Genomic DNA, 14,651 nt, shown 5'->3' with positions numbered 1-14,651 from the left:
CCCATATAGAGCGTCCATCACGCAAGACAAATGACGACATCCTCAACCATACGCACTTTATGGCTATAGGATTCCCTTCTCGTCGAACCATCAAGATCTGCCTCCTGCGCAGACCTCTTTCATCCGCCAACTTCAGCTGGCTTTGCCAGCAAATATCTGTCCTTTCGGCAATATCTATCCTTTCGGCAGAACTGGAAGATCGGGCAATTCCTGACTCAGTTATTGTTTGATCACACCCCACCAGACCAGGGCTCCCCAGATCAGATCAACACCACCAATCCTAGGCCAGCTCGGGCCTCACCCACCTAAGCCGCGAGGATTCTCCACTCCAAGCCAAACGGGAGCCGCATCCCATCACAAGGCCTAGGACCATTACCACTGCAACACGACCAAAGAGACCACCTAACCATGGATTCCGAGAGTCAACAAGCGCCGTCAATAACACAAGGAGGGCATAGCCAACTCAGCCAGGCTAGCTTGATCCTGCCTATCCCCTCAAAGCTCGTAGGCTCAGTGGATCCGTCCACGTGGGGCAGGCTTGCTTCTTTCAACCCTACTGCGCCTGGAGACGATATTCAGATCGATACAGCACTTGCCTTTTATGCTGAGTGCTACCATGCCGACAGAGCCCAAGGCCGAGACCTATGGTCCCAGCTGCTTAACGATTTTGAAGATTGGCCAGAGGAACTATTTGAAAAGGCAAACCCCAATATCGTCAGGCTCTTCCGAGATACTATTATGGCCCAAGGGGTCAATGTCAAGATGAACCGTGGTTCAGTAACCAGAAACACATACAACGCAACCCAGGGAGACAACTTCCACATATGGACTACTGAAGAAATCAACAACATGAAGAAGCGAAGCAAGACGTTTAGAGAAAACTGCCGCGATCCAGAGTTCCTTGAGGATATCAGCGAAGATCCAGATGTTGTTGAGGCACGTTACCACCAGGCCAGACGAAGTGGGCAAGCCACCCCTGGCCCAAGCAGTGCAAACACGCCTGGATTCGCTCAAGTCAACCCACCCTTAAGCCCCACACCAACTCAAGCCCCTCAAACCACTTCAGCAGTTACCCCCGAGAAGCCTCAGATCGCTAATACGATCCCTGAGTATATGCCATTACCAAGGCAGCTTACCGACCTCGGTAAGCTGTATACTGACGATATGAAGTATGGAGGGGAGATGTACGACGTTCTTGAATCGAAGCTTTTCATCTTCCGAGATAGCTGCCATAAGGTCGGGATCTCTCACTCCCAATTTGCAGGCGCCTTCTCCATCATGCTCAAAGACGAAGCCTCAGACTTTTACTTCGACTACATATCCAACAACCCAACTTTGGATTTCCATGATATGGTCAGCCGTGTCAAGCAACACTTTGAAACTGAAGAAACCCGCCAAACCTACCTATCAGAGTGGCGGAATACCACCCTCCTTCGAGTTCTCCGAGATAACCCTGATAAAACCAAGCTCCAAGCTCTTGATATCCTCCTTACGAAACTCAAAAAGATTCAGCGAGCCCTATCCACGATCCATCAGTCTGACGAGGCACTTCGCGACCAAGTCCTTAGTGCCTGCCGCGGCGTGAAGGAATGCGATCTCTGCCTATACAGCCCTGCTCCTACTTACCAGGGCGTACGCAACCAGCTCCGTTCAGCACTTGGTACAGCCGCACAGCACAGTCAAGAACAGCAACAGTTCCCAGCGGCCCCGGCCAACCAAGAAGAAAACCTAGCTGAGAGATACTGGACTGACCGAACGTACAATGGCTATGGCCGGGAGGCACGATTCGGCCGGCCACCTCGTCGACAGCAACCCTTCCTTGGCAGTAACAGCCGCAACCAGAGATCACTTCCAGCACCAACAAAGAAGTGCTATATCTGTGGTAAAACAGGATGCTGGTCAACTAAGCACCCAACTGAGGAAAGACGCAATGCGTATACCCGATTCAAGGCAAGCCAGCACCTCCAAGACTCTTCTATGCCCGCCTTTTGCCACTTCCTCGCATGGCATGAAGGCGTTGAAGGGATAGATACCCTTGAGGCTGATGATCCTATTGCCCAATATGTCCAGGCTATGGGCATCTCGGGTGATGAGGATAGTGAGGAAAACGATAATTTTCCTACCTCCTTTTTCACAAATACCATGACCACTGTTGACGGCCGTAGGATTGCAACCATCCTAGCCGATCAATCAGTGCTTCACGCGGTGACGAAGGAAGATCCGTATAACGATCAGCCCGCGCGTGAGCCTACCTCCCTCTTCACTTTAGAGGGCCGATATTCATCAACAACCTTTCAAGGCATTATGCCTGACTCCGGCGCAGCTGGGTTCTCCACAGCTGGCCACCCTCAATTTGTCGCTTTGAGAAAGCATATTCTTCCCTCTGTCGATTTAGATACGTCTGCTGTTGGCGAAGCCTCGATACGATTCGGCAGAGGCGATGCCATCACATCAATAGGGACAACTAAGGTTCCAACCCCTTTTGGACCTATCACCTTCCATGTGGTGCCTTCGGATACCCCTTTTCTGTTATGCTTACAGGACATGGACCGACTAGGGATTAAATTTGATAATCTCAACAACTTCCTCCAACAAGGCGATATCAGGGTGCCTATTATACGTAAGTGGGGCCACCCATGGATGCTTCTGGAGAGAGAAAGGTCCCTTGCATGGAACCATCTCACAGAGGTTGAGCTACGCCGCCTACACCGACGATTCGGTCATCCCTCGGTTCAGCGCCTCCATACCGTCCTACAGAGGGCTGGCCACCCAGTTGAAATAACAGCTCTTGAGCAACTGACTAAGATATGCCAACGTTGCCAGATGAATGGCGCAGCCCCATCCAGATTCAAATTCACCCTCCAGGATGACCATTCTTTCAACTACGAGGTGATTGTTGATATCTTCTACATCGACGGTAACAAGCCTGTCCTCCACGTCGTCGATACAGCTACTGCATTCAATGCAGCCAGATTCCTTGAGGATATCTCAGCCAAGCAGACGTGGGAAGCCTTACGCATGTGCTGGATCGATGTATATCAGGGTCCGCCTGACTGGATCGTCACAGATGCAGGGACCAACTTCAGATCTGAGGAGTTTCGCCAGTCAGCTAGATCTATGGCTATTTCGATCAAAGAGATCCCAATCGAGGCCCATAATAGTATCGGCAAAGTCGAGAGATACCACAAACCTCTACGCCGTGCGTATGAGATCATCAAAGCTGAGGACCCTTCCCTCCGCCCAGAGGTGGCTCTACAGATGGCAATCAAGGCCATTAACGATACTGCCGGCCCGAACGGCCTGGTACCAACCCTTCTCGTTTTCGGAGCATACCCGCGGATTAACCACGATTCACCTCCATCGCCTGAGATCCTCCAGAGGGCAACAGCTATACGCAAAGCTATGGAGGAAGTGAGACGCCTCCACGCAAGCCGCCAGGTCAAAGATGCCCTTAATAAACGCAACGGCCCAGATACTCAGCCTACTCTCAACCTCCCACTTCAATCCCAGGTTCGAGTATGGCGTGAAAAGAAAGGCTGGCAGGGCCCATTCAGACTTCTTGCTACTGACGGCGAGAATTGTACTATCGACCACCCACGCGGCCCAAGGATATTTCGTTCAACAATGGTGAAACCCTTCCACCAAGACCCTGAGGAGATCACAGAGATATCAACAAATCCACTGCTGCAGGCTGCAACCGAAGTAAATCAACCACCACAGGCTAACAGTCTAGTGGATGAAGATACTGAAGTGGTCCTTGATGAGATTGTTGTTGCTGGCGATGCCCCAAGACCTCGTCGCGGCCGGCCTCGGAAGAACCTATGTCCACTGTCAACCTCTTTCCTAACGGCTAAGGAAGCTTCTGACGCTGAACTGGCTCTCGAGCTCAGGAAAAAGGGTATAATAACATCACATGGCCACCCTTTTGAGCAATCAACTAGGAAGGAGATTGATAGTCTGATTAGCCGCGGTGTCTTCGAATTCATCCCCTTTGATGAGACCAAGCACCGAGGCGTACGGATTTTCAAATCCCGAATTGTTAACGAAGTCAAGGGGAAGACCACAAATTCGCCATATGAGAAATCAAGACTGGTCGTACAAGGTTATGCAGATGATGGCAAAGATGCCATACTGACCCAATCGCCCACAATTCAGAGGGCAAGCCAACGACTAATCCTGGCGATTGCCCCTGCCCTGCTTGCCGCTGGCAAATCCCTATGGTTACGAGACATTACCCAGGCGTACGTTCAGTCTGAAACCAGGCTGAATCGCACTATTCTTGCCCACCTCCCAATCCAAATTCGTCACCTACACCCTGAAGGTACGATTATGGCTGTGGTTAAGCCTCTATATGGAATCGCGGAGGCAGGCACCCACTGGTGGGCAACATACCATAAGCACCATAGAGAAAAGCTCCAGATGGTTACATCCTCATACGACCCATGCCTACTAATCTCATCAACTGAGAATCCAGACTTCGCTTGCGTAGGCATGCAGACCGACGATACAATCGGCCTATCAGATGAGTCCTTCTCACGCAGAGAGGATGAAGAGCTCAAGAAGGCCGCGTTCACGGCAAAACCAAAGCAAACCCTTACTGCTGACGAACCTCTCACTTTCAACGGTGGTATTGTCACTATGATCAACAGCACCCTGAGCCTTAGGCAGAAGGGTCAAGGAGAGAAGCTACGCCTCGTTATCAAAAGTCCTGTATCTAAGCAGCAATACGTTGAGCAACGTGCCCGCGGCGCCTATATCGCTTCGATTTGCCAACCAGAAGCCTGCTTCGACCTCTCAGCAGCAGCACAACACCAAGACCCATCGCCTGAGGATATTAAGAACCTCAACCGACGCCTCAAATGGCAGATGGATTCTCTTGACCGTGGCTTGACTTTTATACCGGTTGATTTAGCTACAGCCAAGCTATTCGTTTTCGTGGACGGATCTTTTGCTAATAACGCAGACCTGACCTCGCAGCTTGGATTCGTTATCATCCTTGCTAACGAGCAGACTAACGATGGCAGTAGTGAATTCACCATTCACGGCAATATCGTCCACTTCAGCTCCACGAAGAGCAAGCGAGTGACCCGAAGCGTTCTTGCGTCAGAGATATACGGCATGGTGGCAGGCGTCGACATGGCCTACGCTATAGCCTCAACAATCAGAATGATCAACAGCAACCTCAAATTAGCACCGATCCAAACGGTTGTCTGTACTGACTCATACTCGCTGTATGAGTGCCTTGTGAAACTTGGTACCACGAAGGAGAAACGCCTGATGATCGATATTATGGCCCTTCGGCAATCATACGAGCGCCGCGAGCTAAACGAGATCCGATGGATCAACGGCGACGATAACCTCGCTGATGCCTTCACCAAGAGCAACCCAAATCGAGCCCTCGAGCGATTTGTCGACAAAAACAAGGCGGTAGTCCGGATGGAGGGATGGGTAACGCGTGCCTAGATGAGAGGAGGGGGACTATAAGGGGACGAAGAAAAGAGGGATAACTGGCAAACATGGATGGACTGAATAGCCCGTTAACCAGCCGATTCGTCGATTTGCAGCACTTTAGCAAATCAACGGCAGTTTCGGTCCTGTGTACATTAGAAGGGACTTCAGCTCCGACGTGGCAAAAAGGCAAAAAGATAAAGTTGCCAGTGTCGGAATAACACGTCGGAATCTAGCTGTGGCAAGTGGTGTGGCGGTCCGTGGCTGACGGCCATAACCAGGCCTCACTTCACCCGTTGGAGACTCTTCCCTTCAACACACATCAAGCCAATCAATCCACACAGTTATTCGTCAAAGTACGCGATATCGCTGTATTCACCCTGCGAAACCAACACATGTGATACCAATTTCCTTGGGCGGGACGGCATAAAATTTCGACGTAGACATGAAGCAATAGACTCAATGATATTTTTCGTTAAATCACAACAACATCATGATCCCTAGAGTGCTCTTGGATGCTGCTTTGCAACTGTGCCATGAGTGGTGAACTGTGAGAGTGCCGTGAACTTTCAAAGGCTTTGTATTTTTTCTTGGAGGGATTTACCTTCGTCGTACATTTCAATTTCGAGGCACGTTCATTTCATGAGATCACCTCCCTAGCCAGACAGATTAGGTTCATAGAAGCTGTTGAATTCTAAGTCAGGTTTAACGGCGCGGCTAAAACTGTAATGAAGGGATTCATAGCAGATTGGTACTTCATGTCATGAGGACCTAGTCCAGACTCCATGATGATCATAAATGATGCTAGCTTCAATTTGATGATACTTAGAAAAACTCACGCCACATTGATATCGTGTTATCTGAACCATCAACATTGATCTCCATGAAGCAGGGGTCAAAGTCTTCACGTCCCATATCCATGGCCGCGGCGCACAGCGCATGCAGCTACGAACAAGCCGAGCAGCCGGATGTTACACCATCACCCTCGCTACCAACTTCATTTCCGCGTGGTATCCCGGTATAGACGAGGAGCTGCATAAGATAGTCCGCCAGGCAGGCCCGGGGCAGCTCGTAGCACATCGAATGAGGAACGCGAGGACGTGTGGCTGGAGCAACCGGTCGTACGGAGGTCCAGAGTTGGCATAGTCTCTAGGCAACTTGACCAGGGCATGACCTCGGTTGTTCAAGTCATCTGCCAGGCACGGAACATCGTATGCACTTTAGAAGTACACTAGGGGTGCTCGCAGATACCGGCTGCTGGTATCCCGTATGGGTCAACAGCATGGCTTCATGTGCTTCGCTAGGAACTTGGCTAAGAAACCGGAGAAAGGTTCTAATAGTTTGACGATATAGATGCATTATTTTCATCACGAGACTTACCGACCCATCCTTGTTACGAAGGATCGAGACCGTTAATGGGCATTGTGATGAGGTTTGTCACTTCCACAGCAACACCTATTACGTCTAATCGAGTTGAAAAGCATCAAGCCCTCAATATGAGTAAAATAGCGAAAGTTGTGAAGTAAATTTGATCGTACCTAAATTTTCCGACATGATGACAGGTTGAACAAGCTGAGAAACGAGAAAAGAATGCCCATCTGATCGTACCCTTCTTCTATCTTACGCTGGATTTCATTTCAATCCTCTACTTGGATGTTCAACATGAGAATAAGGGCATCATCTTCACAGTTTCAGAGGCGCGGTCAAGGTGGTCTCTTGAGAATCATGGCAATACCTATGACCAAACAAAATTGGAAGATTGAACTTTGACAGTATTTGTTTCATTACTTCATTTCTAAACTTTTGTTGCCCAAGAACTTCTAAGCAGCAGCCGACACCTTGAACCCCTCAGACGTAGTCTTCGCGTCATAATCATCAATAACCTTGACCTTGGCCGCAGAAGCCGAATTCTTTTCTTCGTCAGGATAACATGTTTCAAAAGACATCATGGAAAAAGAGAGGGAAAAGTAAAACTCACAGGGTCAAACTCGTAACCAAGCCACTCGCTCACCAGCCTCCTCGCAAGCTCGATGCCAATCACGCGCTGTCCCAGGCACAGCACCTGCGCGTTGTTGCTCTTGATGGCCCTCTCGACGGAGAAGCTGTCGTGCGCCGTCACGGCACGGACGCCCGGCACCTTGTTGGCCGAGATGGCGACGCCGAGGCCGGTGCCGCAGATGAGGATGGCGCGGTCGACCTCGCCGCTGGCGACCTTCTCGGCGGCCGTGATGGCGTACGTCGAGTAGGCCGTCTTGTCGGACTCGGAGCTCGGGCCGACGTCGACGACGGAGGCCACGCGCGGGTCCTTGTTCAGGTCGGCGGTGATGGTGGCCTTGTAGTTGAAGCCGGCTTCGTCGCCGCCGAGGGCAATGCGCAGACCGGTCATTTTGACAGGGGGTTTGTTTGTGGAATAGAGTAGAGAGGGTGTTGGGTTGGGTTGGATTGGCAGGCTGCTCTGTTCAGATCAGTTTGTCAGGACTAGGCTTTTTGGCCTTTTCTGACAGCCCTTCCCTACGCTCGCGCATCTTTATGGCGACATACGCGGTATACGCCCTCTTTGAGATGTACACCTCCAACATGCACGATGCTCGTCACGAAGCGCCATTGATGATGGCCCGGTGCAGAATGCTACCCACCTTGTCGGGACAGGGATTAGGAGTCCGCGCATCGCGGCCCGGTGGGGCGGATGCGGGTGCGGTGACCGCGTGTCGTGCCTCCAACCCAACACACCCCCGCGATTCAGCTTGAGGATTGCAAGCCACATCCATGGCCCATGACAAAGAGGTAGACGCGACGCGGGGAGGAAATCGTCGCGGGGTCAGATCGGATGGAGGGGTAGCTTGGAGCTCCAGATGGGAAAGGTCCGGTGGTTAAATGTGCCCTTTACGGGAACTGCCAGTAATATCTCCAATATTAGAAAGCGGCTTTGATGCTTCTTCGATCGTGCTACGTGTGAATACTGTCTTCAACTGCCCTTGACCGTCTTGTCAATCTCTCTCCCTCCCGCCGCAACTTACACAGTAACACATTCTTAATCAACAGCATTCAAATTTCGCAACAATGGCGTGGGACCCGACCAAGAACAAGACCTACCAGATCCTCAAGGCGGCCGAGGAGGGCCAGTACGGCGTCGTCGCGCCCATCGCCTACAACATCGAAAACATCCTCTCCTTCATCCGCGCCGCAGAGGCGAAGCGCAGCCCGCTCATCATCCAAGTCTTCCCCTGGGCCATCACCTTCTCCGACGGCCTCCTCGTGCGCGCCGCCGCGCTCGCCGCCAAGGCCGCCTCCGTCCCCGTCGCGATCCACCTCGACCACGCCCAGGACGAGGCCATGATCCGCCACGCTGCTGACAACCTGCCCTTTGACTCCATTATGGTCGACATGAGCCACTACGAGATGGAGGAGAACCTGGCCAAGACGAAGGAGCTCGTGGCATACTGCCACGCGCGCGGTATCGCCACGGAGGCGGAGCCGGGACGTATCGAGGGAGGCGAGGACGGTATTGCTGATACGGCGGATCTGGAGGGTGCTTTGACGACGGAGGAACAGGTGGAGGACTTCGTGGCGACGGGGATCGACTTTTTGGCGCCTGCTTTTGGCAACGTCCACGGCGAGTACGGCGCCAGAGGTCCCGTTTTGGAGTTTGACAGGTGAGACTGGCTCTTCGCTGCCGTATTTGGTTCCAGCTTTGGGGTTCCGGTGGCTAACAAAAGTCGAAATGCAGGCTAGAGAAGATTCGCGCCAAGGCAGCCGGAGGAGTGCGCATCGTGCTCCACGGAACGAACGACTTCCCCGAGGACCTGATGCAGCAGTGCATCCGCGGCGGCGTGTCAAAGGTCAACGTTAACAAGCTGGTTCTGGACGACTACCTCGTCCACCTCAAGAAGAACGCGCCCACGCTCAGCCTGACGACACTGATGGAGGAGGGTGTTAAGGAGGCGCAGAAGCTGACGGAGTGGCAGATGGATGTGTGCAAATCTGCAGGCAAGGCATAATCAGTCTGAACTTTTGTAGTTGTTTTTGCTTTTGGAAACACGAAAAAAGATAATAGAGAATCATGATACCAAATAGACATGGGTATATGTTGTTACACGGCATGATGCGTCGTCAATTCGTCAACGGGTAGCATCTGGGCTCTTTACGTCAGCGTCTATCCACGCCTGTCTGAGGTCGTCTCGCCAGGTTGCCATTGGCGTCCAGCCGACCCTCTCTTCGCTCTGCTCCATCAAGGACAGAATCTTTTCTCTCTTGACCGGTTCTTGAACGCAGAGCCCCGCCCCGTAAAGGCACTGCGCCGACAGAACCTGGCAGCCTTCGTCTTTCAGCTCCATAGCTATGCTGCAAATCATGTCGACGGCCTCGGAAAGGGACCTCTGCATTTTCAGAAATCCGTTGAACCCAGATGGCATTGGGCTGTGGAGAAGGATGAGTATCCGCGCGAAGCAGTATGCTTGCAAGGCCACGCCGAACTGAGGCGGGTGCACCCAGAGGGGAGCAAAGACGTCGCAATGGTCTGTTGATGTTGGAAGCGGTTTGAACTCGCTGCCCAGATATGCCCTCCACCGCTCCAAGTTCGCGAGCAGCTCGTTGCCAGCGCGAACTCTGCTTGCTGCTGCATCCGACAGAGGTGAGGTCTCGGCCATACGAGAGTCTGCACAGAAGTTCACAGCCTGCGACAGCAAGTAGATGGCCATGTGGGCCAGCTCGTGCTGGTCGAGTTCAGAGTAGTCTTTATACGGCGCCCAAAAACTTAGGCAGCGTCTTTTCTCTCGAAAGGCCGCCCAAATATCTTGCCGAAGCCAGGCCCACCAGACGGCCTGTCGCAGACCACCAGAGCAGCCGTTGACATCCTGGGACCGCTGGATCCAGAAGACGCCCTTGAGGTGTCTTTGCCAGTTGCCTCTGCCATCAGACTCTTCCAGCATCTCATAGGCCGAGATGATGAGAGCCGTGGCGTTTAGTTCTTCCGAATTTGTGTAGCTGGTGTAAGCCAGGGCCTCTTGGACGTAGCGGAGGGTCTCGTAGTAGTACCGTATCCACTCCCCGCCGGAGTCGTGCGCAGGACTCGCGTCGGCCGGAGCCAACCCCGACAGCGCCCCCTCCAGCTTGGAGAGATGCTTGGCAGACAGAGCCAAGATGGCATTCATGAGACCTGCATTCCGCAGGGCTAAGCGCACCGCATAAGTGGAGAAGAGCTTGTGAGGATCCAAGAAATCGAGCCAACGCGACGATCGCTCCGTGAAATGTCGGAAGAGAACGGCCTCGTGGTTGGTCAGCGTGATGGCCCGATCAGCTTGCCAAGTCTTCCGCTCCGGGTCCGAGACCTCGCGCAGCCGAGACGAGAGTTTGCCCGCGTCAGGCGGGCCATGCAGAGCCGCGGCGCGTCGCTGGTCCTCGTCCTCCGGCGCGGGACTGGGAGCCAGCGAGAAGCCGCTGTCAGCTTGGGCGGCGTCCGTAGCGAGCAGACCGAGCCATCGGGTCGAGGCCAGGTCAGTGGTCCACAGCTCGGACGCGACCGTCTCGGGGGAATAGCTGTACACATTGACATCTCCGAGGGTGAGACCCGCCGAGGTGGGCGGCTGGGTGACGTACGGCGGCTGAGTCGGGTTGAAGTCGGATGCCGGCTGGGTGACCGGAGGGGCGGCGGCGGCGGCGGTGACGGTGACCTGCGTGACGAGTGACGCGGGTGTGGTCACCGACTCGGGCACCGCCGCTGAGTCGTTGCGGGTAGCTTCATCTACGCGAGACTGGGTTTGAGTTTCCACGACGCGGCGATAACGCGTCCGCGGGGGCTCGGTGACGGAGACAGATGGGCTCGCCTGTCTGCCGGCGGCATCCTGAGAGAGCTGGGGGAAAACACAGTTCCGGGAGGAGATGCTGCATGGGCCGCATACCGGCTGTTTTTCGTCGCATTTCTTGTGCCGCTCGCGGCAGGTCAAGCTAAGGTTCCGATATCAACACGTTGGTCCCGGAGCGAGGAGGGTCGGGGAGGTGGAAAGGGTGGGACTTGATGAGTTGAACTTACCAGCCCGTCTTGGTGCGCAAGCCGCGGCCGCGGGGCTTTCTGATGCGCTTCTTTGGAGGAGCGGCTGCATCCCGTCTTCCGTCCATGAGGTCATGGCAGGCCAGCAGGCAGACCGTAAGACACGCTCAGGTTTGTGGTGTCCCGGTAATGCAGGCAACCTAGGCACCGTGGAGAGCAGCAGAATGCAGGCGTGCAGAAACCCTCGCTAGTGTAAGGTAGTTAGCTGCAGGTGGCCGGCATAAAGACTGCGAGACGCGGCTCTCAGCGGGCGATGAGCTTGAGATTGACGAAACAAGACTGGGGGATCTACGGTTTCAGTCTCCGCGTCCAACGTTGTCAGGTCGCGGGTAAGGTACACGGCGCTGGGCGACTTTCTGGATTCTCGACGTGGAGTCTCCGGGTTCTGGGGCAGAGGAGCGGGGCCCCTCAACTCGTGACCTGGAGAGAACAAGAGACTGGAGGTAGTGGATGGCGGTTATTTCCGTGGGAGGGCGGCGGATCTTGACCGACGGTCTCTGTTCGTCCCCAAGTTTTCGAAATGGGCATGTCGGCACTTGTCCGGTTGCTGTCGTGGTCTCAATTCGGCTGTGGAGTCTGTCAAGGGTTGGAAAGGCTCTGATCGGGAATGCGCGCGGGGAAAACGAACCATCCCCAGAAAAGGCAGAAAACTTGGAAGTCTCGCGTGGTGCGGGGACAAGGGCCTTCCTCTTTTCTTCTTTTTGGGTGACCGCGGCTCGGGGGCACTTCTCTCCAAAACTATTCCTTCTTTCCTCCCACATTCACAGACCGCGTCTCGCGACCACATCCTGACTCGGCTGTCATTACCCGCGGACTAAGCCATCCAAGCCGCGAATGCGGCGTTCCAGAGACGAACGGTCATGGGAATTCGCAAAGAAATGGCATGGCTCGAGGCGCGTTGAAGCCTTCGATGGACTGCTTCCCGATGGATCGTGGGATGGCAATGCGAGACCTCGCAACGATGACACGCACTTCGATATCCGCGCACAGCACCACTCGCACGCGCGCGCTCCTTATATCCAGGAGTTGCAGCCATCTCCGGCGAAAGGCGTAGAGCTGATTGCTTTTTTGGCCAATTCCTCTCTTCCTCGCAAAAGATACCCCCTGTCGAAAAGATGGCGACCAAGCACTACTTCCCCGACACGGCGGCGAACACGCTCGTCCCGAGAGCGCTCCGTGCTCTCGTCTCGGCGAACCCTCACCTCGTCCTAAGCGAGGCCGAGCGCGTCGTCGCGAACGCCCAGAATGACCCTTCGGCGGTGAGCATCATCGGCGGAGGCGGCTCCGGTCACGAGCCAGCGTGGAGTGGGTTCGTCGGCGAGGGTCTTCTGTCGGCCGTCGCCTGCGGTGACATCTTTGCGTCGCCGAGCACGAAACAGGTCCTCGAGGCCATGAGACTGGCGCCCTCGACCGCTGGTACGATTCTTCTCATCACAAACTACACCGGCGACCGCCTGCACTTTGGTCTTGCCGCCGAGAGGGCAAAGGCTGCTGGTCTTTCGGACAATGTCGTTGTTCTCCCCGCCACAGACGATGTTTCGATTGGAAGGAGTAGGAGTACCAGGGTAGGCAGGAGAGGAATGCCGGGTCACATTTTCAGTAAGTTGCGAGAACTGAAGCCTGTAAGAGGACAGAATATTGAGAAAGTTACACAGCCATGAAGATCCTATCTGCGGCAGCAGCCGAAAAGTACTCCTTCGAACGCTGCGTAGACATTGGCAGAGCAGTAAACGACCAAACCGTCTCAATAGGATCCGCCCTGGACCACTGCCACGTCCCCGGCAGACAGTTCCAGTCCCTCGCAGCCGACGCTTGCGCCCTCGGCGCCGGCATCCACAACGAGCCCGCCCAGCAGCTGCTGACCCCCTTCCCGTCCGTGAAGGACCTCGTCGACAAGATGCTGAAGCTCGTGTGCGACCCGGCAGACCCCGAGCGCGCGTTCGTAAAGTTCGAGACCGGCGACGAGGTCACGCTGCTCATCAACAACTACGGCGGCCTCTCGGTCCTCGAGCTCGGCGCGCTGACGGACGAGGTCCAGACGCAGCTGGCGGCGACGTGGAAGATCACGCCCTGCCGTACGCTCACCGGCGCGTTCGAGACGTCGCTCAACGCCCCCGGATTCTCCATCTCGCTGGTCAACATCTCGGCCGCGGCTAGACAGTCAAGCACGAGCGCGGCGGAGTTGCTGGGCCTCCTCGACCGCAAGACCACGGCCGTCTCGTGGCCGAACATCATCATCCCCTCCGCCGACGCCAAGCAGGCCAACACCGTTGCGGTAAACCAAACCGACGCGAACGCCTCCTCAGCCAAGTCCGATGTCCAGATCAACGTCGACCCCGCCCTGCTCGAGAAGTCCATCAGGTCAGGCTGCGAGAGCGCCATCGCCGCCGAGCCGAAGCTGACGGAGTGGGACATGGTCATGGGCGACGGCGACTGCGGCGAGGCCGTCAAGGGCCTCTGCGAGTCGCTCCTCCGCAACCTCGACAACGGCGTCGCCAAGAGCGGCTCCCTGCTCTCCTTCCTCGAGTCCACCATCGGCGCGGTTGACGACATGGGCGGCACCCTGGGCGCCATCCTCGGTATCCTCCTGTCCGCATACTCTTCATCTCTCAGAACAAACGCCGCAGCCGCCGGTGCCGCCCCATCAGCTGCCCTATACTCCAAGTCTCTGGCCACGGCCGTCGAGGCGCTCAAGTCCCACACCCCGGCGAGAGAAGGCGACCGCACCGTCATGGACGTCCTCATCCCGTTCACGGACAGCTTTGCTGCGACGGCCGACTTCGCCACTGCCGTCAAGGTTGCTGCTGAGAAGGCGGAGGCGACGAGGTATCTGAAGGCAAGGTTTGGACGCGCGACGTACGTTGGGGACGCGGCTGGCCAGGAGTTGCCCGACCCCGGTGCGTGGGCTCTGTACGAGATGCTACACGGAATGGCTAAGGGTCTGGGCATTTCCATTTAGAGAATATAGAAATGACAAAATAAGAACTAATTTCCAATGCACTGGTCCAGAAAAGATTGGTTGCCTGAAGTAATACTCCTTCCGTGTTAGAAGCAGCACATTACATTTCGCAGCAATTGAATGCCTCTGTCAAGCTAATCATCATTGTTCACGTACACTATTGACCCAGGGTGTCTTCTTTCATCTTAATATCCCTTC

The 14,651-nt window shown here is 54.7% G+C and overlaps 5 protein-coding genes across 5 annotated transcripts; 3 read left to right on the top strand and 2 right to left on the bottom strand.

Moving 5' to 3' along the window:
* Positions 1-408: 408 nt before the first annotated feature.
* On the top strand, positions 409-5,463 carry CGGC5_v005508 (uncharacterized protein; the record flags this gene model as incomplete). The annotated part of the gene is made up of 2 exons (XM_066151461.1): positions 409-1,144; positions 1,265-5,463. The coding sequence occupies 2 exons, from the start codon at positions 409-411 to the stop codon at positions 5,461-5,463; spliced, it is 4,935 nt and encodes a 1,644-aa protein (XP_066009107.1).
* A 1,805-nt stretch (positions 5,464-7,268) lies between these two features.
* On the bottom strand, positions 7,269-7,834 carry CGGC5_v005507 (putative ribose 5-phosphate isomerase; the record flags this gene model as incomplete). Its single annotated transcript, XM_032035089.1, has 2 exons — positions 7,269-7,358; positions 7,427-7,834. 2 exons carry the CDS (start codon positions 7,832-7,834, stop codon positions 7,269-7,271), a joined length of 498 nt encoding a protein of 165 aa, XP_031886050.1.
* Positions 7,835-8,508: 674 nt separating this feature from the next.
* On the top strand, positions 8,509-9,446 carry CGGC5_v005506 (putative fructose-bisphosphate aldolase; the record flags this gene model as incomplete). The annotated part of the gene is made up of 2 exons (XM_032035087.1): positions 8,509-9,101; positions 9,176-9,446. The coding sequence occupies 2 exons, from the start codon at positions 8,509-8,511 to the stop codon at positions 9,444-9,446; spliced, it is 864 nt and encodes a 287-aa protein (XP_031885863.1).
* A 120-nt stretch (positions 9,447-9,566) lies between these two features.
* On the bottom strand, positions 9,567-11,562 carry CGGC5_v005505 (uncharacterized protein; the record flags this gene model as incomplete). The annotated part of the gene is made up of 3 exons (XM_032035086.1): positions 9,567-11,297; positions 11,346-11,391; positions 11,477-11,562. The coding sequence occupies 3 exons, from the start codon at positions 11,560-11,562 to the stop codon at positions 9,567-9,569; spliced, it is 1,863 nt and encodes a 620-aa protein (XP_031885862.1).
* A 1,047-nt stretch (positions 11,563-12,609) lies between these two features.
* Positions 12,610-14,453, top strand: DAK-0 (Dihydroxyacetone kinase; the record flags this gene model as incomplete). The annotated part of the gene is made up of 2 exons (XM_032035085.1): positions 12,610-13,093; positions 13,150-14,453. The coding sequence occupies 2 exons, from the start codon at positions 12,610-12,612 to the stop codon at positions 14,451-14,453; spliced, it is 1,788 nt and encodes a 595-aa protein (XP_031885869.1).
* Between the last annotated feature and the right edge of the window lie 198 nt (positions 14,454-14,651).

The sequence above is a fragment of the Colletotrichum fructicola genome (assembly GCF_000319635.2).
Source record: "Colletotrichum fructicola Nara gc5 chromosome Unknown KSG_Nara_v1_contig03, whole genome shotgun sequence".
NCBI classification, from domain to species: domain Eukaryota; kingdom Fungi; phylum Ascomycota; class Sordariomycetes; order Glomerellales; family Glomerellaceae; genus Colletotrichum; species Colletotrichum fructicola.
Note: the sequence above shows the minus strand (reverse complement) of the source record. Positions and strands in the feature narration are given on the sequence as shown.